Source organism: Meriones unguiculatus, chromosome 7 (assembly GCF_030254825.1).
Source record: "Meriones unguiculatus strain TT.TT164.6M chromosome 7, Bangor_MerUng_6.1, whole genome shotgun sequence".
NCBI classification, from domain to species: Eukaryota; Metazoa; Chordata; class Mammalia; order Rodentia; family Muridae; genus Meriones; species Meriones unguiculatus.
Genome location: NC_083355.1, coordinates 31,885,240 through 31,909,384, shown reverse-complemented (window position 1 = coordinate 31,909,384; position 24,145 = coordinate 31,885,240). Strand labels below are relative to the sequence as shown.

The 24,145-nt window shown below is 50.3% G+C and overlaps 1 protein-coding gene across 2 annotated transcripts in view; it reads right to left on the bottom strand.

Annotated features, from left to right (window-relative positions):
- The window catches only part of Akap1 (A-kinase anchoring protein 1), a 30,868-nt gene extending 10,694 nt beyond the window's left edge, over positions 1 to 20,174 (bottom strand). The window contains exons 1-2 of one of the 2 annotated variants that reach the window (XM_021648805.2): positions 20,018 to 20,174; positions 1,970 to 3,542 (exon numbers count right to left, since the gene is read on the bottom strand). In XM_021648805.2, the coding sequence (XP_021504480.1) occupies positions 1,970 to 3,515 (1,546 nt within the window). In that variant the 5' untranslated portion in view covers positions 3,516 to 3,542; positions 20,018 to 20,174. Of the gene's footprint in view, positions 1 to 1,969; positions 3,543 to 18,745; positions 18,934 to 20,017 lie in introns of those variants that run through there. The other variant, XM_060386998.1, reaches the window with a different exon arrangement.
- Positions 20,175 to 24,145: the final 3,971 nt, after the last annotated feature.

The window sequence follows — 24,145 nt, the reverse complement described above, 5'->3', positions numbered from 1 at the left end:
TAACATAACCAAAGCTCATTATTCCAAGAAGACAGTGCAGAAGGTGACACTGGCACCAGCTTAGGCTGTCCAACTCTTTCCTGGGACATGGCAAAAGGATCGTTGCAAAAAAGAAAAAAAGGAAAAGACCTAAATCAACACCAGGGACCATCCAGGGCAAGTTAAGATACGAGGCCCTGGCTGAAATACCAACTAAATGGCCTGAAATAGATCACTCCTGAGAGCCAACTAATTAGGCTATTTTCCACCTGGTTTCCCCAAACTCAGGACATAACTCTTTTCTGAGCCATCCATGTACTGGATGGATATAACAGGCTATGGCTTCCTCTGCCCCTAGGCAAGCAAGAGACACCTCCCTTGACACCAGGGTTGAGGCAGAGGAAGCCATCCACCCCCACCCACCCAAGAAAGCTCCTTGACCTGCCTTCTGGAAGCAAAACAGGCTGGTGGAAGTTTTACACAGCCCTGGCCTCTCTTCAAGAGAAGCGAACTGGCCAATACCCGCATCTCCATGGCTCCCAGGAGTAACTTAGAACCACACCAGGCCTGTAGTGGGCTGCATTCATCGACCGGTTCCTGGCTCTCATGGCCTGTCCCCACTCCCGACACCCCCCCCAACTTCCTCACCCCCAAGGGCCTTTAGCTTTAATCTCAAGGAAAGCACACAAAACAGGGTTAAGGAGAACACCAGTGTTGCTGGGCACCCACCGACACTCACGTTACCACCCCCAGGCCAGTAACTGCCTCCCACCCACTGACTGTGTTCTCTTCTGTAGAGCTATGCCCAGAAACCACAGCTACCACAGTCCGCCCAGAGCTGGCATTCATTACGGTAACGGGCATCAGGCAACTGGAAACTCGTTATTCTTAAAATGTTTTTTAAAACCTTTCTTGCCCGTTTTAAGATGCAAATTTTTTATCTTACAACCTTTTAGCACTCATCACAGTGTCTGGCCCCCCACACTTACAATGGGCAGAATTTGCTTTCTTTTAAAGGTGTGTAAAATCATCTCAATCAACAGCATCTTGAGGTGGCAACATCGAATGAGTGGTACCCCCAGATTCTAAAGACAAGTAGCAAAACACCCGAGGAGAAAAAAAAAAACAAAAAACAAAAACAAAAACAACAACAACAAAAAAAACGCCCAAGCTTTCTGGATGAGACTGAATGGTTGGGAATGCTCCAGGACAAACAAGCCACGAGCCGCTTGGAAGTCACTGGGAGGGGAGATAAATCAGAAAACCCCTGGGGAGCTGCAGAGCAGGGTCAGGAGCTGCTGACCTGTGAGTTAGCGGTCTGAACTGTCTACGCTGGGGTCAGCACTCGAAAAACCCAGTGCACCCTCCGTTACCAAAGTGCCCTCTTTCCCGGGGTGGCACTGCAACTGCACAGAAAAAGGATGGCTGAGGCTCTGCGGAGGAGGAGGTCACAGCAGCAACCCAAGGCAGCTCGAGCCTCCCACCAATGCTCAGAGCTGCGGCTGTCCTGGGGGGACTTACCCTGCAAGGGCTTCTGGAGGAAAGCAAGTGGAGACATGGAACAAGCACGTGAGTAAAGGAAGTCAGCCATTAAGAGATGCTCACCCATTCCTGGCGCTCTGGAGGGACCACTGTGGAGGCCTGTCCTCAAAGGCCCATCAAAGGGCTGGTGTCCAAAGGGGAAGACACTAAAGCTGACTGGTAGACCCAACAACCCTGGGCCCTTCTAAATGTCTGGGGAGGTTCCCTGGCTAGCGAACCCACGGACAACTCTCATAGCCTTGGGGTCTCGTGGTCACCTGACTTCTCGGGTACCCACCAGCTCTCTGAGGGGCCCAAACCGTGCAGGTGGCTGGATAACGGACTTAAGAGATGGGCAGCATCGTTTTGTTGCACGAGTGGCAGAAGGGAAGGGTGGCTGGTAGCCTTTGCCTAGCAGGTAACGGGAGCCCTCCCAGATGCACCAGGAAGGCACCCCAGCCCCTCCTACCTCCTGAGTGATCTGCTTCTGTATCCACGGTCCATCCATCGTCGGCCCCCAAGTCTGACAACCCCTCCTTTAGCAACCCATTGCTGAAGGGCTCAGTACTGTCTGCCAGTGGCAGGCTGACAGCTTTGTCTCCGGGGCTTGAGATGGTCTCTGTGCAAGAGTCTTCAAGCCCCAAAGTGCTGACGGAATCTGAGCACCGCCCCGAGGTTGTCACTGAAAGGACACTCTGGCCGTTGTTGGACGTACAGGTGACAAAGGTGTCATCTCCTCCCAGGTCACTTGCCCCATCCAGAGATGGTCTCTGTGGGGTAACTGGTGGTGGGAAAATGGCCAGCGAGATGTGGCGTGCAGAGTTCTTTGGCTTCTGGTCCTTTGTAGGGCCCGACAGAGGGCTGCTGAGGCAGCTCACATAGGTCTTTGGTGGCAGGGCTTCTGCTGATGGGCTGGCAGTGGCACCTGTTGTTGTGGAAGCAGGATCTGGGGTGTCTTGTCCCAGTCCAGTTCCCTGGCTGTCTGGGACGCAGCTCTCCTCCTGCCCCTGAGGCTGAGTGGCCGAGGTTGGATGCACTTGTGTCACAGTCGTGCCCACTGTGGTAGCCTCTACCTCTTTAGTCGCTTTCAAGATCACCTGGGAGATAATCTGGAAAGCAGCCTGCTCAATCGGGTCATTTTCAGGCACAGTCTCATCCTTGTCCAGTTCTCTGGCCAGGTCCTGAGTACTGCTACCTCTGACCTGGGGTACCAAAGCATCCTCATCCTTAACCAGCTCTGAGTGAACCGGCAACTTTTCAACAACATATTCTTCCTTCTTTGCAAGCTCGGCCACCTGTGGGGGAGCACTGCTCACCTTCTCTCCCCCAGCTCCCCAGGGGGCCAGACTTGGAACCTCACTTTTCTTCACTTCTGAGAAACACTCCTGGGACAACAGGCCTTCCTCTGGTACACCTTCCCCCAACACAGCATCTCCAGTCCCCTCTGTCCCGCCGGTCTCTCTTGTTTTCTCTCCAGATGCTGCACACTGGCTGAGCCTGCCCCTTCCGGGACCTTTGCCCAGTGCAGACCCTTGCTTGCACCCTTCCACGGCTTCACAGGGGAAGGGCACATCCTTTGGAAAAAGAGGATATCCATGAGGGATAGATTTGGCTTCATCCCCTATCAGGGAGAGTTCCACCTTTGAGTTTTCACTTCTGCAGGGTCCTGGCTGCAGCCTTGTGTCTATGTTGCTGGGGAGGTTGCCTGAGGACTCTGATCTTCGGCGGACCTGACGTGCCCTTGGCAAGGCTGGGGTTTCTGCAGAAGACCTGACCACAAAGAGCTGTTCCTTTTCTGGAGGCTGTGTGACACGGGGGGGCACAGACAGGACTCCAGGACAGGCCTCTTCACTGGGGAGTCGGTCCTTGATGGCAGGACTAATCTTCAGTGTCTCCACCTGCTTTTCCTTGCTGCTGAGCCGACCTTTTTTACGAGAGAAAAACCACCAACAGCCAAGGAGCGCTAGCATTCCAGGCAATGCCAAGGGGATGAGTGAACGAAACTGGATTGCCATCTTGGAGGCAAGGTGAAGTAGTTATGCCTAGGGAAAGTGAGAAGAAAAGAGTTATTATGGAAGCCGATTAAGAATATAGTAAGCTGGGCATTGCGGCACAAGCCTTTGATCCCAGTACTTGGGAAGATCTCTGTAAATTCAAAGCCAACCTGGTCTACAGAGTGAGCTCCAGACCAGCCTGGTCTACATAGTAAGAGTCTGTTCCAAAAAAAACAATATGAACAAAACCAACCTAGGAGCACAGGAACTGTACACTGACATGGTACATTACATGTGTACTGTGTTAGTGTTTGGTTGCAGAGACACACAATGTAAAAGCCTCAGTTGATCCAAAGAAAGCTCTACTCACACTACCAATTCGGAGGAATGCTAGGACTAGGAGACCTATGTACCCCAAAATGAAGAGGATGACAGGAGTGCAGGGGAAGAGGTCATTCCAGAAAGCCGTTCCAGCTGTAAAGATGGAGCTCCTTTACTAATATCCAAAGGTGAAGCAAGGAGATTGCTGAGTGCAGAGCAGGGCTGAGCAGTGGCCAGGGCTTGGGTGACTTGGAAACCCCCCTCTGGGTAGAAACCTCCCATGATACTACCTGTGGCTTCAGATTTAAGCAGAGACCACCCTCTACCATTTCATTCTCAACCTACCCATCCATCTTCGTTTGGAACCTAGCACTACATAACTCAATGTAATGCAGCTGAGGAATGGGAACCTAGCTTCCATCTTACTGGAGAGTCGGTTGATCCATGACAGACGATGTGCCAAGAAATGGGGGAATTCATACTACCCTTTTGGAATATCGGGTAAGAGCCCAGGGCACCTAATGAGCATACCCTATAATACAGCAACCCCACACCCACCAACAACAGAAACAAAAAGATCTGTGCATGGGCATAGACCCTAAGGACCCCAACCAAGGCTATCGTTTAAAACGAAGTTGGAATTAGCCTTTTTCAGAGCAATGACTGCTGAATACCCTGCAGAATCAACCACTCTGAGGCCGTACTAGTGTTACAGAAATTGTGCACTGGCAGAAAACCCTGTAATGAAGAAAACAAAAGCTATGGGGGGGGGGGCATGACTGGGACTAAGCTTTCAGCTGTAGGAGAGGGGCGGTTTTTGCCAATGGATTTTGCATAGTGCAAATGCGAGCTTATTACTAGTGTGGTCTTTTTAGTAGGGTCTAGCTACAAACAGAAAGCTCTCTATGTTCCTAGCTTTCCAGCTCGGATCCACACATATCACTGAGGAAGGCGCTTTTTTTAAGATTTATTTTATGTGTTTGGAGTGTTTTGCCTGAATGTACGTATGTATGCTGTGCCTGATGCCCTTGGAGGTCAGAAGAAGACATCAGATCCCTTGGAACTGGACTTACGGATGGCTGTGAGCCACCTGTGGGTGCTAGGAATCAAGCTCAGGCCCCCACAAAAGGGGCAGGTGGTCTTAACCACTGAGCTGTCCCTCCAGCCTCCTCACTGAGGAAGGTTTTTGTTTTGTTGACAGGCCAGGCTGGCCTTGGACTTTCAATTCTCTTGCTTTCAGCCTCTCAAATACTGTGATTGCACTGGGGTTACAAGTGTGAGCCGCCACACCCAGATGCTGAGGAAGCATTCCAGGGCCCAAGGCCAGGGTGGCACCCAAACCAACGAAATCAGAATCTGAGAGGCAAGAAGAATCAACACCAGGTTTGTTTTAAAGCCAGGCGATCCCAGGATTCGGTCAGACTTGAGAATCTCTGATCTGCAGCATCCTACACACACGGATCACTCAATCAATAAATGGGATTCACTGTATCCACGCTCAGTGTCATTCATATAAAAGAATAAAAGCAACTTGAGACTGTTAAGGAGTAAAAAACTGTGAGCCTGGAACAGGGAGGGAGCCCCACAGCCTAGAGTCAGGAAAGCGTTGCCCAGCGGGCACATGACAGCTGGAAGTGGCGCTGGCTGGAGACTGAACATGGCCATAAATTTGCCTGACTCCTTACTAGGAAATCCCTTCCCAGCAAGCACTCATTTGTGATTCCTACAGAATTCTAAATTCTAGAGGCTCTCAGGAATGGGACAAAAAGAACAAACCCACAATCTCTCCAACAGAGAGCAGCTACCCCTTCTAACACGCAAAGGGCCAAAACCACGGTCCTGTGCATGATGGATGGCTCGGCACCTAAGACAGAAATGGCTTCTAGTCCAGCTGCAAGCAGCTCTACCCTTTGCCACTAAATGAATGCCCACAGTCCCACTCTCTACCTCAGTTACAGGTCACCCTACTCTACCTCCCCAACCCCCTGAAGCTAGCTACACCACAATGAGAGGCTCAACAGCATGCCCTCCAGCACCTGGCAGATCCACAATGTGCCCAAGGCCCAGGAGAGCCGTGCCAATGGCCTCCTTCCACCACTTCACCAGCTGTCCCCAGTCCTAGCTCAGACAGAAGGCCCAGAACCAGCCCTTCCTGCTGCCCTGAGCACACCGGCTTATCACCACCACTTCCTACCTAAGCTCCCTGCTGGACTTGTTCCCCAGACACTGAGAGGCTCCAAGCTCCAACTTCACCCAGTGCTGTAGTGACTTCTTCAGCTAAAGAACAGCCCAGGAAAACAGTTGTGACATTTCCCAGCCAGACTCCTTCTCTTATGCTGGCTGCCCTCCTACGTGGTGCTGAACACCGCTAACCCGGAACCAGCCAACACAAGGAACAGATTCACAGTGCCCACTGCTCTGCAGCCCAGTCTGAGCCGGGGCTGAGACCCACTGCTGAGGGTGGAGAGTAGCCCAGGACAAAGCCCTTCTCTCCAGGGCTGTTTCCAGGCAAAGAACTGAGACATGTGAGGAAGTTCCCCCAAGAGACCTGCAGAGGGCAGGATTTGTTTGTCGTCGTCATCGTCGTCGGTTCCCCCCCACTCCCCGCCCCTCCCAGCCTCTTCCAAGACAGTGGGTGGGATTACAGACAGCACTATTCTCTACCAAGAGTTGAGCCTCTGGGATTAGCAGCTACACACACTAAATAGCTGAATGCAACTCACCAGGCCTAGCAGTGTCTTTTTAAGGGTGTCTGGGGCCAGGAGGTGCCCACAGGGGCCTCGCAGAGGCAACTGATTCCCCTTCACCAACTCCACTTCCTACCAATCAAGGAAACAAATAGCCCCTCTCTTCCTCACCCCAAGCCTGTCTCATGTCAAACAGCTTTCTTGGGAATTAACAAGGGGCCATTTCCCTCAATTTACATGGTCTGACAGGACTATTAAGAGGTGACATAGGATGCACCAACCTCCCCTGACAGTCCAGGGAGGACTGTTGTGCGTGAACCTACACGCATGCGCCTGCACACACAGCCACAGCCACAACCACACACACACACACCCTTCAACCTCACGAAGTTCCACTACCTTCCTTCCCTAACAAAGCTGTTAGTTGCTCTTTGTCCTGAGCATTTGGTTTTTAAACCCAAACTTCCAGAGATAAAAGTTGACTGAGCACTCCAGGTCCCCCACACTCTATACCCACAGCTCCAGACCAGTTTTTTCTCCCCAGGAGGCAGGCTGCCTGCAATCAGGGAAAGCCTCCCACAAAGATGCTTCACAGCCCTGCCCTAGGCTGCTGAGGAGGACACTCAAGCTATTTTGAATCTGCTGGAATTAAACTCCTGCGTGCTTATTTTTAGCAGGTCCATTTGCCCAGGAATAGATGCATGCTGGCTTTCGGCCAAGCGGTCACACAGAGCTGCTGAAGGCAGGCACGTGCTACAGCCAGCAGGCCTCTGCATTCATCTGGTCACTCTGGGTTCTACAAGGATCCCTTCTCTTTCCAGAAGTACCTGTGGCTTCTCAGAACGGCCTTAATGGCCTCCCTCCCCAACCAGCTGACAAAGCTGTGACCTCAGTCTAAACAAGACAGCCTTCTAAACAAGACAACAATCCCTGGGAATGGCACAAAAAAAGTGTTGGCCCTAAGTTTTGGCTCCAGTTACTGGGAAAAAGGGCTGCATGTAATTGACAGGAAAGTCAGTCGTAAAAACAACAGCTTAGGAGCCAGGAGCCCAAGTCCACTCTGGGTTTGACCCTGGTGGGAGGATCCTAACACTCTGTGTTCTGGACAGCTGCTGACACACCCTCTTGTTTGGAACTGGAACTTCCTTCCCATTTTCCCAGAGACACCCACCAGGAAGGAGTGTGCCCTGGCCACTCCATCTCTCTCCAGAGCAAAGCACCGCTAGCTCCTGATAAATTTGCCTTCCCTTCAAGGGGTCTTCCTCTGGGTAGGCAATCAGAACGGAAAGCCCGGCCGGTCCTGCAGGCTCTCCTGTATTTCCTGTATGGAGAGCAGCAACAGGCTTGCTGGAGTAGGAACTGAGGGGAGGAAGAGCACACAATCAGGGTTCCCTGCCTGGCAGCAAGAGAAAGCACCTCTAGTTTCCCTCTGCAGCATTTTCTAAACTCTCAGCTCAGTTGCTCCCTTGCTCACTCACATGTTCAGATCTGTGCATGCTGCTTATAAGGAGGGTTTTTGTTGTTGTTTGGTTTGGCTTGGGTTTTGTTGTTGTTTTACCAGAAGTTCAAGGTCCAGGTAGAGGACAGTCTCAGACTCACGCACACACCCCTGCACAAGTATTGGTGGAATCCAAGAAAGCTTTTTCAAAGACCCGAATTAGGGCTGGAGAGATGAGATGGCTCAATGGCTAGGGGTACGTCTGTTCTCTTCCAGGATATAGGTTCTGTTCCCACGACACAGGAGGCAGCGTCTGACCATCTTTAACTTCAGTTCCAGGGGATCTGACCCCCTCTTCTGGCCTCCCTCGGCACCAGGCACACATGGTACTCACACATACATGCAAGCGAAATGCCCACACACATGAAATAAAAATAGGCAAACCTTTTCATTTAAGGCAAGGATTTCTATAGGTTGCATCAGATATGAGAGAGAAGTGACATTATTATGGTTCTGGTGCCTTTAAGGGTGGGAGAAGGGAGCAAACTCCCTGGGCAGAGCCTAAAGGCATCCTAGGAGCTGACCTAAAGAGCTGGTGAGGAGGCCTGGCAAAATAAGCTATGTGACCTTTACAGTCAAGGTGGTGGCAGCCTGGTCAAAGTGGGGCAGATCACCAGGGGTTGAGTAACCCTGGGGCAATCCCCATGAGATGCTCACTGTCCAGCACTGGCGGCCAGCCACTTAGCCACAGGAGGCTACTGAGCACTTGAAAGATGACAAAATGCGACTGGAAAGCTCAATTTCTAATCTGAGGTAAAGTCAATTTAAATATCCACAAGTTGGTGGCAACAGCCTGGACGACAGCACAGGACTTGAGCATTTTCCCAGAAAACCCCAGGATATGAGAGGTCCCAACCAAAGCTATGAGGCCCCTACCTTGCTCGCAGAGTGCAGTTTGGCCACTGAGGCTGGGGGTGATGGTGAGCCTGGGCGACTCTCCCACAGCAGCATGGCTGAGGCCTAGGGTCACAGCGATGGAGCCATGCCTCAGGAGTGATGGTCTTTAGCCCAGTCCCGGTGTTCCCTTCATCCCTGAGAGCCTGAACAAGCTGTGACTCATGTGAGTTCCCTCAAGATTCCATGTTAGCTCATAATGGCCTACCCAGGAGTAGCCCCACACCCTCCATTGTGATGTCTCATATACAGGGCAACAAGCAAGCCAGTTGCAGGCAGGCAGAGACCTGGCAGATAGATATGCCCTAGGCTAGCTCTAACTCTCTGTATAGGTGGGCCATCTCTCAGGACATCATAGAACACTTTCTCAGCCTGTTTCACAGTAAGAGGGCAGAAGCTTAACATGGCGTCCAAGAGGAAGAGCTATTTGGCGAAGCTTCTTTGCCGGCCATGTAGGAAAAACTAAGGTCTAGACTCAAGAGGTACAGGTAAGAAGAGCTGGAGGCCAAAATTCCCACTCTAGATATGTATCTTCCCTGCCAGCCCAAACAGTATTTAACTTCCAGTTTAGAGAATCTGGCAACAAGGGCTAGAGAGATGGGTCAGCTGGTGAGAGCACTGGCTGCCCTTGCAGCTGGGTTCAATTCCCAGTGCTTACACTGTGGCTCCAAACCCTCTGTGACTAAGTCCCAGGGGATCTGGCGCCCTCTTCTGTCCCCTGAAGGCACTGCAGGCACAGGGCGTACATACACGCACACATGCAGGTAAAATACCCACAAACATAAAATAAAAATAAAGGTTGGGAAAACAAAAACAACTTGGTAACCAAGGAAACCGATCACCCAAGAACAAGGACTCCACCTCTCTCTGCCTGACAGGTCCAGCCTCAGTTCTCTCCAGTGATGAGAAAACAGTCAACCCTTCCTTCAGTGGTCTCCCCAGTTGCTTCACCTCAGGAAGGAGGTCTGTTTTTGAAAACTCTGAAGACTGTCCAGTCTGCCCTGGCCCGGGGGGCTGGGGGGTTGATGACAAAGCAGATGCAGGAGTGTACTCCTGGGTACATGGAGTTCCCACCTCACAGCAGAAGGCACCACACAGGCTTGCCCCAAAGCTATGAGCTTACTTAAAGCTCATAATCCCAGCACTCTGGAGGCTGAGACAGGAGGATCATGAGTTTAGAGGCCCTGTCTCTAGAACAAGCAAATAAAAACTAGTAATAGAGGGTGTGTGGCTTCACAAGAGGTAAGAAAAGATGTTATGTGGCCAACAACGAATGCAATGCCAGCAACCAAGAACTCACAAAGGTGTACGAGGAGAATTTCTATTCAATGAATATTTTTTGGCAACTAAAAGTGCCAGGCGGAGTTGGGCAAAAACGGACGAGAAACTCTGAACCTTCCACAGCTTTTTGGTGGTCAAAACCCATGACCTCTCTCCCAGGGAGCTGCTCTGCTACCCACACTGCCAATGACTGGCCCAAGGGACAGGAAGTGTGCTGGAGGAGTAAGAGAAAGCATGGTGCCATTTTCCTCAGGCAGGGCTATTCCGGTGTTCTTGTACGGGATGACAGGACTTTAGACTGAACACGGGGGTTGGGGATTTAGCTCAGTGGTAGCACACTTGCCTACCAAGCGCAAGGCCCTGGGTTCAGTCCTCAGCTCTGGAAGAACAAAAACAAAAACAAACTAGACTGAACACGGAAGAGCCAAAGATAACCACCTTCCCACTGCCTGGGCACACAAATCCAGATCTTTTTTCCCTTCACAACTTCCAAAAGCTAAAGCCTTCTGTTAGCTTGGTGGAAGGGACCTCCTGGTGGCTTAGTTGTCCTCGCTGAACAGTCTGTATCCAGTCACATACCCACTAATGCACACCTTCAAAGAACCCAGCTCTCCTGAACACATCAGCATGCTTCTTGCTAGCCACCCACCTAGGTATACACACTCTCTTGGTATCACATCCAAGAAAGAACACAACAGATGGAGAAAATTCCCAGGAGGAAGAAGAGGAGGCAGAGCCAATAGAAAGGGATAGATTCCCAGGGCGACACGGAACTCTTTGGAGGAGCTGGTATGTTTAACCACAAAAGCCTTTCCACCAATGGCCACGAGGCCTGCCACAACAGCAGAGGCTCAGGAGAAACAGGGAGCTAGTAAAGACACAGAAAAGTAGAGAAAGCAAATAAGGCTAGGCATGATGGCGTATATGTATAATCCTGGGGGGGCGGAGAGGCATGAACACCAAACAAGCCTGAGCTACACGAGGGGGGCGGGATATGAAAAACTGAGAACTTGGGGCTGGAGAGATGGCTCAGTGGTTAAGAGCACTGTTTGTTCTTCCAAAGGAACGAGGTTCAATTCCCAGCACCCACATGGCAGCTCACAACTGTAACTCCAATTCAAGGGATCTGACACCTTCGCACTAATGCACATAAAACAAAATTAAATTATTTAAAAAAAAAAAACTGAGAACTTTGTGCCCGTAGATAATGTTCATGAATAGCAACTATCAAACTGTGCTACTTCTATCTTAAGAAAATGAGAAGGTGTAGGAATGAGCAGAGCGCTCACTCACTTTCACAGTAGAAAACCAGAAAGTATTTTCTAAAGAAGAAAAGAAAGGGAAGGGAAGGAAAGGGAAGGGAAGAAGGGGAAGGGAGAAAGAAAGGAAGCAAGCAAGCGGACTAGAAACAGGTAAAAGTCAACAGGACAACTAGAAAGCTGGAGGGGTGGCTCAAGCAGTTCAGAGTATGCACTGCTCTGAGCCAGGTTCAGATCCCAGCCCTCACACTGGGTGGATCACAACCACCTGGGAGTCCAGCTCCAGGGAACAAAAGCCCTCTGGTCTCTCTGGGTACTCATATACATGGCATGCAGGTGGCCTCACCCATGTGCACGCGTACATACACACACGCTTCAAGATAATAAATGAGAGATGAAAAAGGAGAAAGGAAAGAGAAAAAAATAAAGCAGCCTCCAAGGTGCTCTCCCAGGGCAAAGGACTGTCTGGGATCAAACCCAGGGTTTGTCTGCTGCAGTCTGACAGCCCTGTACACTGAGTCACACAGCCCCAGCCAAGGACTGTCTTTTCACACCTTGTGCATAACCAAAAAGTCAGTGTGGCCTGCCTGGCTTCCCTGGGTTCCGTCTCCAGAAGAGAAGACAGACAAATCTCCCTTTCCATAAACAGTGATGGGATGGACTTCGCTGCTGATCTGAGGCTTCGGTTTGGAGACAGGTTCTCACTAGGTCGCTCAAGCTAACCTTAAATCTTTAAACCGTAACCTACCTGCTTCAGCTCCCCAAGCGCTGGGATCACATGCATACGCCCCCCCACACACACACCCAACTGAAACTTCACATAACAGGTGCTCTACTGCCAAACTACGAATGGCAGTTTTGCTTCAGATACACTTAAAACACACTGAGAGCTTCTGGGAACCGTGGCAACAGTCTCCCCAACACCTACCGCGAGCTAGTTCCATGGTGGCTGGAGAAGGGTTGTCTCAGGCAGCAAAGGTGGAGGGAGGGATTGAGGGACTCAAATTGCAGGTAACAAGATGCAATGAAGGACTTAATGTAACATGCCTGTAGTCTCGGAACTGGGTCAAAGCACAGAGCCCTCCAGCACCCCTGGCACATTCCCCACGCAGGTACAAGTAATGTGAGGGTTAAGAAATGCTTGCTCATCTTTTACAGGCCCTGTGGTTGGAATGAGAAAGGTGAGGGAGGGTGTACGGATGGGAAGGGCTATGTAGAAGGGTGAGAGAATACTTCCTGGAAGAAGGGCCATCGGCACCTCAAAGCTCAAACAGTAAGGAGCCATGCCAGGATGAAGGTGGTGCGGAGAGGGAGAGGAAGTCCCAGGAAGAGAAAACTGCCAAAGTCCTTAGGCGGGAACAATCTCAGCTAGCTCAAGGGACAGCAAGGAGACGCCAAGAAAGGGTCAGAGGAATGGCTGGCTCCAAATTCCCAACAGAGGCTAAACCTAAGAATCACAGGACTCACAGAAACATGCTGGAACACACTCCCAGGGGGCCACTGTCCTCCAGTGTCAAGGGGCTTTATTCTTAATTCATAAACTGTCCCCAGAACCTATTTCAGAATCATGATGGCCCTGGCTAGAAGCGTAACAGGTATGTTTTGTGGGTGAACCGGCTCGTTTTACTCAAAATCTCGGCAAACATGCTTACCAGGAAGCCCTGCGACCACACTGCACATTAGCTCAGAGAGCCACAACTGGACCACTGTCCTTAGCCCTACCCTGCAAGTGGGCCCAGCCCCCAGAGAAAGGTGTACCCATGTACAGTCCACACACACCCTCACATGAGCCCTCACTACTCCTTTGAATCAGATCTCGCAATAACAACCTTGCTCTCCAGCCAACATAAACCATAGGCCACAGAGGGCCTTATATGGCTTGAAACTTTCTTAATCAGAAGCGGATAGATGGGCTGGAGTTGGCAGCTGAGTTACAGGGAAGGAGGAAGGGGGAGAGCGGAGAGAAAAGTATGAGGAACAGACAAACTTGTCAAACTCCTTTTTCATCCCTTTTCCGCCTCAGTGGCTTCCTCCGAGCAAAAAAATTCCGAGTGGGGGTGGGAGGTGTGGGATGCAGATGTGGCTCAGGACACACTCGCACATGTTCCTGGATTACACACACACACACACACACACCTCCTGGGGCTACTTTGCCGCCTCCTGTGTTTGTTTGAAGATACCAGTAATTGGACGGTCAGTTGACACATCCTTTCAAACTTTTTGGGCTGTTTGGTGGCCAACCCTTAGGTTTGGGCAGGGATAGGGTGGGGAGTGGGGGTTAAGATGTTTTCCTAGGGGTAACAAGTGGGCCTCATTTCCTAGGACAGGAACTGGCCCCTCTCCCTAGCTCACTGATGGCCTCCATCACATGCCTGCCTGGCCCTGCCCCAACCCAGAATAGAAAAGGCAATCTGAGAGACCTCTCCAGCAGCCCAGGGTCAATGGCTAGAGCAGTTTTCTAAGGTGGCTTTAGTCCTGCTCCTCCCCTCATTAGGTAGCAGTGGCCCCAGAAGGGGCCTGTCCTGGACACTTGCGGCCACACGCACTTGACTCTCCTGAGGGATGCCACCTGCTAAAAATAACCACAAGCTCGCTGGAGGGGGTCACACCAAAGCTGAAGGACAAAGCCAGGAGGTTATTCTTAAGAGCTGGTCTCTCTCCAGGGCAGCTGGACAAGTCGGGAGTCACTGCTCTGTCACTGTTGGAGTGACAAGGAAGAGATGAACAGCAGACAAGAGCAGCCTCCAAATGCGGTGCCATCTCCCATCCTCACAAAGGCACAGCCAGACCAAAGCTGGGGAGAAGGGTCAGGGGGCTGTCTTGGACCAACCTTGCTGTCTCCTCCTCTCTTGGGTAACAGCCTGCTGAGGGCCAGGGGATGGTCTCATGACCTCCATGTGAGGTCTGACAGGCAATGTTATTATTAGCCAAGGAATGAGTGACTTCAAGGTTGTCTTGCAACCTGCTCAGTTTCCCAGCCCCTGAGGCTTTCTTATTCAGTAATTACTTTGTGCATTTCAAAGGTGCATTTCCCTAATGATGACAGGCTTTGTAAAGAGTTAAAAGAGTAAGGAGCTGAACTTCAGTTTCCTGTGAATTTTTTTTTTCTTTTTTACATTTTTCCAGACAAGGTTTCTCTATGTCAACAGAGCCCTGGCTGTCCTGGACTCTCTGTAGACCAGGCTGGCCTTGAACTCAGGGATCCACCTGCCTCTATCTCCCCAGAGCTGGGGTTGAAAGTGTGAGCTACCTACCACACCCAGCTCTAAACTTTTAACTTTTAAAAACCCCAATTATGTTGTGAAGAGGGGGTGATAATAGAGATGTAAAATACCAGTCTCAACGACAGGCCATTACAAGGGAAAGTAAAGAATACATCAACCCAAGCCGGGTACCCACTTGGAATCCCAGCACTCTGGGAGGCAGAGGCAGGCAGATCTATGAGTTCGAGGCCTGGTCTACAAAGCAAGTCCAGGACAGCCAAGGCCACATAGAGAAACACTGTCTTGAAAAAAAAAAAAAAACAAAAACAAGGCCAAGAGAACATCAAACCAGATCCAAAGTCAGCCCAACACATCTGTCCAGTGTTTTGGGGGTCACTTTACCTTACTATTTGGGGCCTCAGTTTCAAACTAGAGATACTAAATCTCAGAGATGAAAGCATGAAAACCCAAGGGTGAGCCTTGTGATGCAGCTGTCTTGAGTCATTTCTACTCCTGTAAGTAACCCCTCACCCATATTCTCCTATAGTAACCAATAAAACTCTTTGGTTTACCAAAGTTGACTTTGGTGGTATCCACACTTTGGTCTGTCCTGTGATCCCTATTTGGGGTGCATGTCTCCCCAGGAGAAGTTTTGCCACGCAACGTGGGATGAAAAGGGTCACCTAGAAATAAGGTGCACCCCCCCCCAACGGCATACCCCACACCAACATTTCAGGACCTTCTGTAAAGATGGGCTGCTAGGAAGTCAGACACAGAAGCTTGGGTCTGTGATCCCAGTGTTTGGAAGGAAGGTTCTAACAGAATGACCTGAGGCCAAGCGGCACTATACAGCACGTGACGGGCAGACCCTGTCACAAAAAACAACCAACAAGCAACAAAAACACAGCCAGGCAGTGGTGGTGCACGCCTTTAATTCCAGCACTTGGGAGGCAGAGGCAAGTGGAGCTGGCTGAGTTGGAGGCTGACCTGGTCTAAGGAATGAGCCCTGTCTCCGAAAAAAAAAAAAAAAAAAAAGTTATACACAGAATAAGAATTAAAACTGGTTTAGCAGAGAGGTTTCACACTGAGGTTTTTTTTTTTTGAAGCTATGAGGTCTGGTGACATGACATTTGGAGACCAAGGACAATGAACACAGACAGGTCTTAGAGAACTAGTAATAAGTTACCGTGATAAGCAAGCTCTCAAACCAAAGTGGCTACGGTAAGGGCTTCAGGTCTGGCTGCTCTGCTTCATGCTCATGTTCCTGGGCCTCTCACTAAGATAATTTCTCAATCTACACCCTAAGGAAGCATTTCCTCCCTCACTGTAGACCAGAACTTGCTTCTTAGCATGGCGTGCAAAGAAAAACTTTGTCACCAAAGTGGTAGTGTCTGTGAACGCTAAAATCGGAACATGGTGCTTTTTAGACACTTACACCTTAAGGTAACTAAGATTTTAGAGCAGGACGAGGAATATTCTAGACTGCACCATCTACAACTTTTCATGGTGATAAAATGTTCTTGACTTACACTGCCCAGGGTGGCGGGCCAGCCCCATTTCTCCAGCAGACCCCAGATACCTTGCCCTAACCCCCAGAGTAGAATCAGAATGCCTTTCAGGTATAAGCCTGAGACTTAACCAGCTCTCTCTCCCAGAGTAGAATCAGAATGCCTTTCAGGTATAAGCCTGAGACTTAACCAGCTCTCTCTCCAACCCATAATCAGAATACTTTTAAGGCCTTTGGCTCACCAAGTCTACTTGGAAAAAAAAAAAAAAAAAAGACCCTAGAGGGCCAGTAGGCTGGTTGGAGCTTGGAGAGCTACAGCAAGCCCTAAACTCTTGACAGTGAAGGCCAGCAGCTGCAAGCCTCCTTTATCCTGAGCACTGCATGCTTCATACGTCTCCTCCAGAACTCACCTCATTGGCTTACTCTGCTCCTGATACAAACAGACAAGGCTGAGTGAACACAAGCAGCTGGTATACAGGACAGAGAACAGAATGTTTACTAATGAGAACTGCAAGAGCATTCAAATGGCGAGGACCAGGACACAGTGACATGTGCCATCAGGAGGAAGAAAACAAAAGGAAAAGGAGTTGAGCAGTGATGGCATGTGCTCATAATCCCAGCACTTGGGAGGGTGAGACAGGAGGTTTTGGGGTTTAGGCTGGCCTTATTTACATACCATGACTTCTGTCTGAAAAAAAAAAAAAAATAAGTCAGTCGCAGTGGCACACACCTGTAATCCCAGCACTCAGAGAGGCAGAGGCAGGTGATCTCTGAGTTTGAGGCTAGCCTGGTCTACAAAGTGAGTCCAGGATAGCCAAGACTACACAGGAAAACCCTGTCTCCAAAAACCAAAAAAGTAAAAAAGAATAAGAAAAAGGACACTTGGGGCTAGGGCTAATGCTCAATGGTACAATATTTACCATGCATAAGGCCCCTATGTTCAGTCAAGTACTTGAGAAAGATGAGACTGACTACACCAGGTAGGAGAATCGGCCCTACGAAGCAAGATCCAGGCCTTCAGCACATGACACTGTAGAGATTAGCAACTCTCAAACATTAGGAGATGAGGTGATGTCCGTGGCACATGGGCCCGCAGAATCCAAGCACCACCCCATAACAAAGTTCCTGGGATGACTATTCAAAGAAACAAATGCCAGACACAAACTTCCTCCACACAGGAAAAGACCGAGCTGCAGAGGGGCCTGGGCATGGCAGATTCACAAGGAGCAGTAGGAAGGAAGGAGTGGCCGCAGAAAACAGGGCAGCTCTCCAGGCACATGAACTCCGATGCCTTTAAAATGCCAGTGTGATCAAGACAAGCGTGGAGAAACCAATTTGTCTTTCTTTTCCTTATAACCAAGTTACTAGGTCAGAGGCTAGGTAGGGGAGGGAGTGCTTTTACACTGAAATAATCAGATGACCGAGTCAAACACAGGGATTCCTTGGGAGTGAGAGACACCATACTTAGGTATGGTATATGCCTACCATTTACCAGGCACAGTTCCAAGTCTTACCTACAATCTCCATCTATACTTAGGATGAGAGAGGGGAAACTGGAAGTTAAAACTACCTTCCTCCACAAACTATGCCTATGACCAGCCTGGGGCACAGGTCCAAGTATAATCTGGGTTACCAGGTAGCAAGACAGATTGCTCGGAAGGATCGATGGTCTGCAACCCGACACATCGCTTTCAGCATCTGAGCAGGCAGCTCCACTGTCACCCTGCAGTAGCCAACTGTGAATGCAATTTCTGCAAACAGCTGGGAGATGGGAGAGACTCCCATAAGGGACTCCATGTAGAGACAAACTAGATCTAGACCAGGTCTCACCCACTGGGTTGGACAGCCACGGGCTCCCTCTACAGAACACAGCCTACTGAATTAGTGGACTGCCTGAAGCTTTAGTGATTGCATAACCGTAGGCTACAAGGGCCTCCTCTAACCCAAGGCCTTTTTATTTATTATTATTATTATTATTTTTATTTCACAATACTACACCCAGGAATTACTCAGAACCTACAAAACAGGCTCAACACCAAGGGGTGGGGGTTGGGGGGGGAGAAGATCCCCAAATACAACCTCTGAATGAGTCCTAAATAATCTTCAGGTGAGCCACTTAAATGACAGTAAGAGAAGAACCCGATAGGAGAGCAACTCCTTCATAGAATTTATAGGGGCTTTGTACCTTTAAGAGAGAAAAGGGTAGGCAGCCCTAAGACTCTTAAGCTTCACTTTCTAAAGTTAAGAGCTTAAAACAAAACAAAACCCCGCGGTTACTAATTTGGCAAAGACTTTTTTGCAGTTAAACATGCATGTGAGGCTTTTGATTGCCAGAAGGAATAGCTTTTTTTTTTTTTTTTTTTTTTTTTTTTTTTTTTTTTTTGTGAACGGTGCTCCAGGATGGTAGCTGCAATACCTGGGCAGGGAGGAAGGTGGCAAACCAACAGACGGGGACTTCGGATCCAGCAGCCCCGATTTCACTGCAGGAGTTAAATTTAAACCCCAAGCAGCCTCAATTTCAGTAGGGGAGAGACCGGCAGTTTAAGCTCACAGATTGCCCTACACCCTACCCTACCGAGTTTGAGAAGCCTCCCCTCGCACCTGGAGCGAAGTCCACCGGGTTTGCGTTAACCACAGCCCAAGGGTAGAATGGTACCGGTCGCTCGAGGTATTTCCCGGAGGAGAAAGATGCCGTTATGCACAGGGCTTCCAGAGGTCTCTTCTGCACAGCCCCAAACCACCAACAGCACCTTCCCTTCCCACAGCAAGGAAACAGGAAAAGCCATAACCTAGGGCACAGGAGTAGTTGACAAACAGAATGTGGGCCCCTTGACGCGTCCCGAGGCCTACTTTCTACCCATGACCTCGGCAAAGTTCCCCCAGAGTCCTTCCAGATCGATGACCTGGGGTGAGGGGGAAGGTGGAGTACGACACGTGACCCTGGATTCGCACCCCACCCCCCGACCCCCAGGCCAGAAGTCAGCAAGCACCTGAAGGTGGAGGTCCTCCACCTCTTGTGACACGCTTAAGGGGCCACTGACTCTAATCCTCTTTGAGACGCGGAAGCCCTCGACCTCCCTAGCCTCACCGTTCGTACAATCCCTCCACTGCCGATAGGCTTGGGACCTGTCTTGCGTCCCACCCTCCCCGCTGCGTCCGCAGAGCCCAGCTCCAATAATTCGCGGCTCGGAACTCCAGGAACCTCGACTACCTGCCCGGGTTTGCCACCACTGCCGAGCCAACCTAGAGCGACTCAACCGAGCCTAGAAGTTAGAGGCTCCAAAAGTGGCCAGTTCCAACTTTGATCCCTCAGCTAGGGAAAGGATCCCCAAGGACCTTCTCTCCCGCCTTGGGCACCGGGTCCTGGGCAGAGACCGCCCCGCTGCCTCCTCTCCAACGCTCAAACTGGGTACACACGACCTTTGAAAAGTAAACGCTAGCGAGGCTGGACGACCTTGGGTGGGACATGGTCGGGTTCGCCACCCAGAGGGGTGAGCCAGCACTGGGAAAGTTGAGGCGCACCGGGGCGCCCGGAGACTTGAGCCTTCATCTCCATCCTCGAAGCCAGTGACGTGCGGGGGATGGGAAGGGGGGGAGCAGCAGCTCAGAGCGGCGCCCCGAGCTCAGCGCACGCTAACTGTCAGCAGCAGCCCGCGGGCAGACAGCCCGACCGGGGAGGAGGAGCGGGGGGCGCGCTGGTCACTAAGGCACAAACCTGCCCGCTTGACAGCGAGCGCCGTGCACACGCCCCTCCGTCCCGGGAGCTCCTGGCGCGCGCGTCGCCCCCTGCACCTGCACCCCAGCTTCCCCATCACCCCAACTCGCTCTCCCTCCGGGCCCGGCAGGCGGATGCCCGCGCCAGCCGCCACTTACCTGCTCCCGGCCGACCGTCCAGGTAACACAGTCCTCCCGCCACCGCCCCCCAGCCCCAACCTAGCCCCGCGGCCCTGCCCCGCAGCGCTACACCCCGCTTCGGCCGCTCCCCCACGTGCTAGCCCAGGCCGGGCGAACACAGAGACATTAAATACTGAGGACGCGCAACGACGTGACCACGGCGCGACGCAAGGCCCCGCCCCTCGCCCTCCGGTCCCCGCGTGCCCCCTCCCTTACCAGCTCGCCGTCCTGCGCGTGCGCGCCACGGGCCGCTCCCTCCCCGGCTTGCGCGCGCCTCTCTCTCAGCAGCGCCAAGAGGGGCGCGGTCTGGAGCGCACCCCTGGCATCCCGGCGCCTCTCGGGCCCGCCCTGCCGGTGCTCTCGCGAGAGGAGCTGGCCCAGCGTTCCGCACACGGGCCGGGGTAGGTGTCTAGGTACCGGGCACAGTAAGCTTGGCATGCGTCAGGGCTCTGCTTCTTCCCAAGTGTCAGCCAGGTTCCTGCCTTGGCATGGTGCGTCCCCTGGAAAAGGCTGGTGGGGGCTCAGTGTTCCCCTCGCCTAGGAATTTAGCTTCCTGGTAACCTGGAGAGTATTCCATAGCATTGCGAGTATAAATAATAGGTGGCCATTCATTGATCGATAATATGGAATGCAGGTTGCTTTTCCCATTTTCGCAACGTTAGTGATGTCAAAGTGTCTCTCCTCTGAATGATTTGGGTTGTGGGAAAGTTTGCCTTGAAATGGTCGCTGTGAGACACTTCCTCCAACAACTTGAGAAAATAAACTACCTTCACACAATTGGATAGGACGAGGGTTCCGCTTGCCAGCCAGTCCTACTCTGGTCCTTAAAACCTAGGCACTTTCTGTTTCTTATTTTATTTCAGTATTCTGAAACTGTGTTCCGGGTAACCTCCACTGGCCTCAAACTGGCAAGTTCAAGGCTGACCTTTGAACTCCTGATCCTCCTGCCTCCACAAGTGTTGCCATCACAAAGGCAACATGGCACTTTCTTGTTTGTTTGTTTCAAGACGGTTTCTCTGCGTAACCTTGGCTGTCCTGGACTCGTTTTATTGACCGGGCTAGTCTGAAACTCACAGATCCGCCTGCTTCTACCTTCCTGAGTACTGGGACTGCAGGTATGCACCATCGTGCCCGGCTGTGGCATGACACTTTCAATGCACTTTTTTTTTTTTAACAAACTATCGAAAAGATACCAAACTAAGAACTAGGCATTACTTGGGAAAATCTTCACTGGTGATCAAATATGAGTTAAAAAAAATTTTTTTTTTCGAGACAGAGTTTCTCTGTGTAATGAATTCATTTGAGACTAGATGGCGGCCAGAACTAATGATCCATCACTTAGGGACTCGGGGATGCTGGAAGGAGAGGGACAAGACTCATTCATGTTGTTGTGGTTAGGGAATGAAAATGCCTCTGGTTTGAGCTACTGTGGGAACCAAGAAAAAGGAAAGCGCTGGTAGACAAGCATTTGGGTTTTGTTTTTTGTTTGTTTTTTTTTTCCAGACCCATTAACTTTGTACTGTTGTTTTGCAAATAGCAATTGAGTTGGATCTGCAAGTCTGGAAACCAAAGAATGGAAAGAAAATAGAAATATTTTTTTTTTAAAAAAAGTGTAAAAAGGGAAACACACACTTATACACATGCTTGAGGATGTTTTGTTTTTGCTTTGTTTTGGAGAGGTTCTTAAAAGGTAGCTCAGGCTGGCCTCGAAGTTGTGATTCTCCTTGCTGTGACTGACAGATGGACCTGTCCCAAAGTGGGGGATGGGCTGGAGAGGTAGCTTAAAGGTACAGGCAGTTAAAGCACTTGCTGTACGGGCAGAAAGCCTGAGAGTTCAGTTCCCCAGCGTCCATGTTAAAAGGTGGGTGTGTGGGCCTGGTAAGATGGCACCTGCTGCCAAGCTGGAAGACCTGAGTTTGAGTTCCAGGACCCACCAGGTGGAAGAAAATAACCACATCCTGAGAGCTGTCCTCTTTCTTCCTCCCCCTCACGTATCTACCTCTGGAGCGCTGGTGTCACAGATGTGCACGACACCCCTGGTTTATGTAGCCTGCGCTGGGGACCAGCAATCTACCAACAAAGCTACATCCTAGCCTCTCTTGAAGTTCCTTCAGTCTTCTCTTAGCGTCTCTGCAATCTCAAGGACACATCTCTGAGAAATATCCTCCCATTTCTGGCTGCAAAAAAAAAAAAAAAAAAAAAAAGTTCCAAAGGACGGTAAATGTGAGCTCTCTTATGTGTATACATTAAAGGAGCTCCTCCCGCTCTCCACCCTACCTCAATTCCCTTATAAAGAAGATGCACTTCCTTATGCCCCAGGCCTATATGTCTGCAGGGAATGCTCCTAGAGAACTCAAAGAGAGGAGCTGGGGAACAACTATTCACTGCACAGGAGTAACTAGTACTCCCCCAACACTTAATCCCCAGCGTGGAGCAAAGGTCTTTCCTAATCCTCCAACCTCAAGAACTGTTATTATAATGTGTTCCTGTTTCATATGCCTTAGTCACACACAGCAACAAAGTCAAGATTTCAACCCAAGCTTTCTGACTCAGAACTCATTAACTAATGTACTGGCTTACCTGCAGGGCCTCAGCGACCAGTTTTACACAATGCATCTGTTACGGGGGTTAAAAAAAAAAAGGATACGTTAAAGTCCTAAACCCCTTTGCCTTCAAATGAGGCCTGATTTTCCGGCTGTTTCAGGTGAGGAGTGGAGGTCATACCTCTGCTCCAACAGAGGGCGGTGCAAAGTGGAGGTCGCACTCGATCCTAATAGGATTAAGGTTCTTATAAGACAGTGGTTCTCACCAGACAAGGTGGCGCACACCTGGAGTCCCAGCACCCTGGGAGGCAGAGGCGGGTGCATCTCTGTGAATCTGAGGCCATGCCTGGTCTACAAAGTTGAGTCCAGACAGCCAAGGCTACACAGAAAAACCCTGACTCGAAAAGAAAAAAAAAAAAAAAAGACAGTGGTTCTCAACCTTCCTAATGCTCCAGCGCTTTAATATAGTTCATAACGTTGTGATGACCTCCCCCAACCATAAAATTATTTTTGTTGCTATTTCATAACTGTAATTTTGCTTCTGTTGTGAATCCTGATATGAATACCTGATATGCAGAATAGCTGATATATAACCCTCAGGGTGTTGCACCCACAGGGTATAAGAAGAAACCCTAATTCAATCCACTTGGTGTGTGTGACTGATGGTCTAATGAGTAGAGTCAGGAAGTCAGTGAGTCAGACTATGATGTGAGGATGGAGTGCCAAAGAGGGCTGGGAATTAGTTTGCCAATAGAGCACTTGCCTAGCACACATAAACCCCTTGAGTTAAAGCTCCAACATTAGAAAGAAGTAAAAGGTGGGGCAGGGGAATGCCAAAGACTGCCAGCAAATCATCAAAGTCTGGGAAAAGACCAGGAACCATTCCTCTGCATCCGTCAGGACACACACTGATTTTTAGACTTTGCTCCAAAAGTATGAGACAGTTACGTTTCAGTTATACTGAACTCAGCTACTGTAGCCTTCATAAATTAAAGGTACTCAGTACCCTCCTCTGCTGAGCCCCTGAAGGCCAGGTCATCAAAGGAAATGTGATGCCAATGAGTTAGTTCCAGGCCAGCCTGGTCTACAGAATGAGTCTAGGATATCCAAGGCTACACAGAGAAACCCTGTCTCTTTGGGGGTGGGAGGGGGAAAGGAGAGGAAGAAAGAAAGAAATCCAAGGTCAACCTGGCGTAGTGGCACATGCCTTTACTACCAGCACTCGGGAGGCAGAGACAGGCAGATCTCTGAGTTCGAGGCCAGCCTGGTCTACAAAGGGAGTTCCAGGACAGCCAAGGCTACACAAAGAAATCCTGTCTCAAAAAACAAACAAATAACCCTCTGATTCAGTGAAAGACCTTGTCTCAATACTGTGGAGATTGGTAGAGAAAACACCCAAATTCCTACTCCTGCCTACACGCACACACATAAAAACATGCACATACCACACAAAACATACAAAAATAAATGATAAAAAGTGCATGTTGGACCCAGATATCCATTTGGCCTGTAATCCTATCCATTCAGGAGGGCAGAGTTGGAAGAGTACCTTGAGTTTGAGACC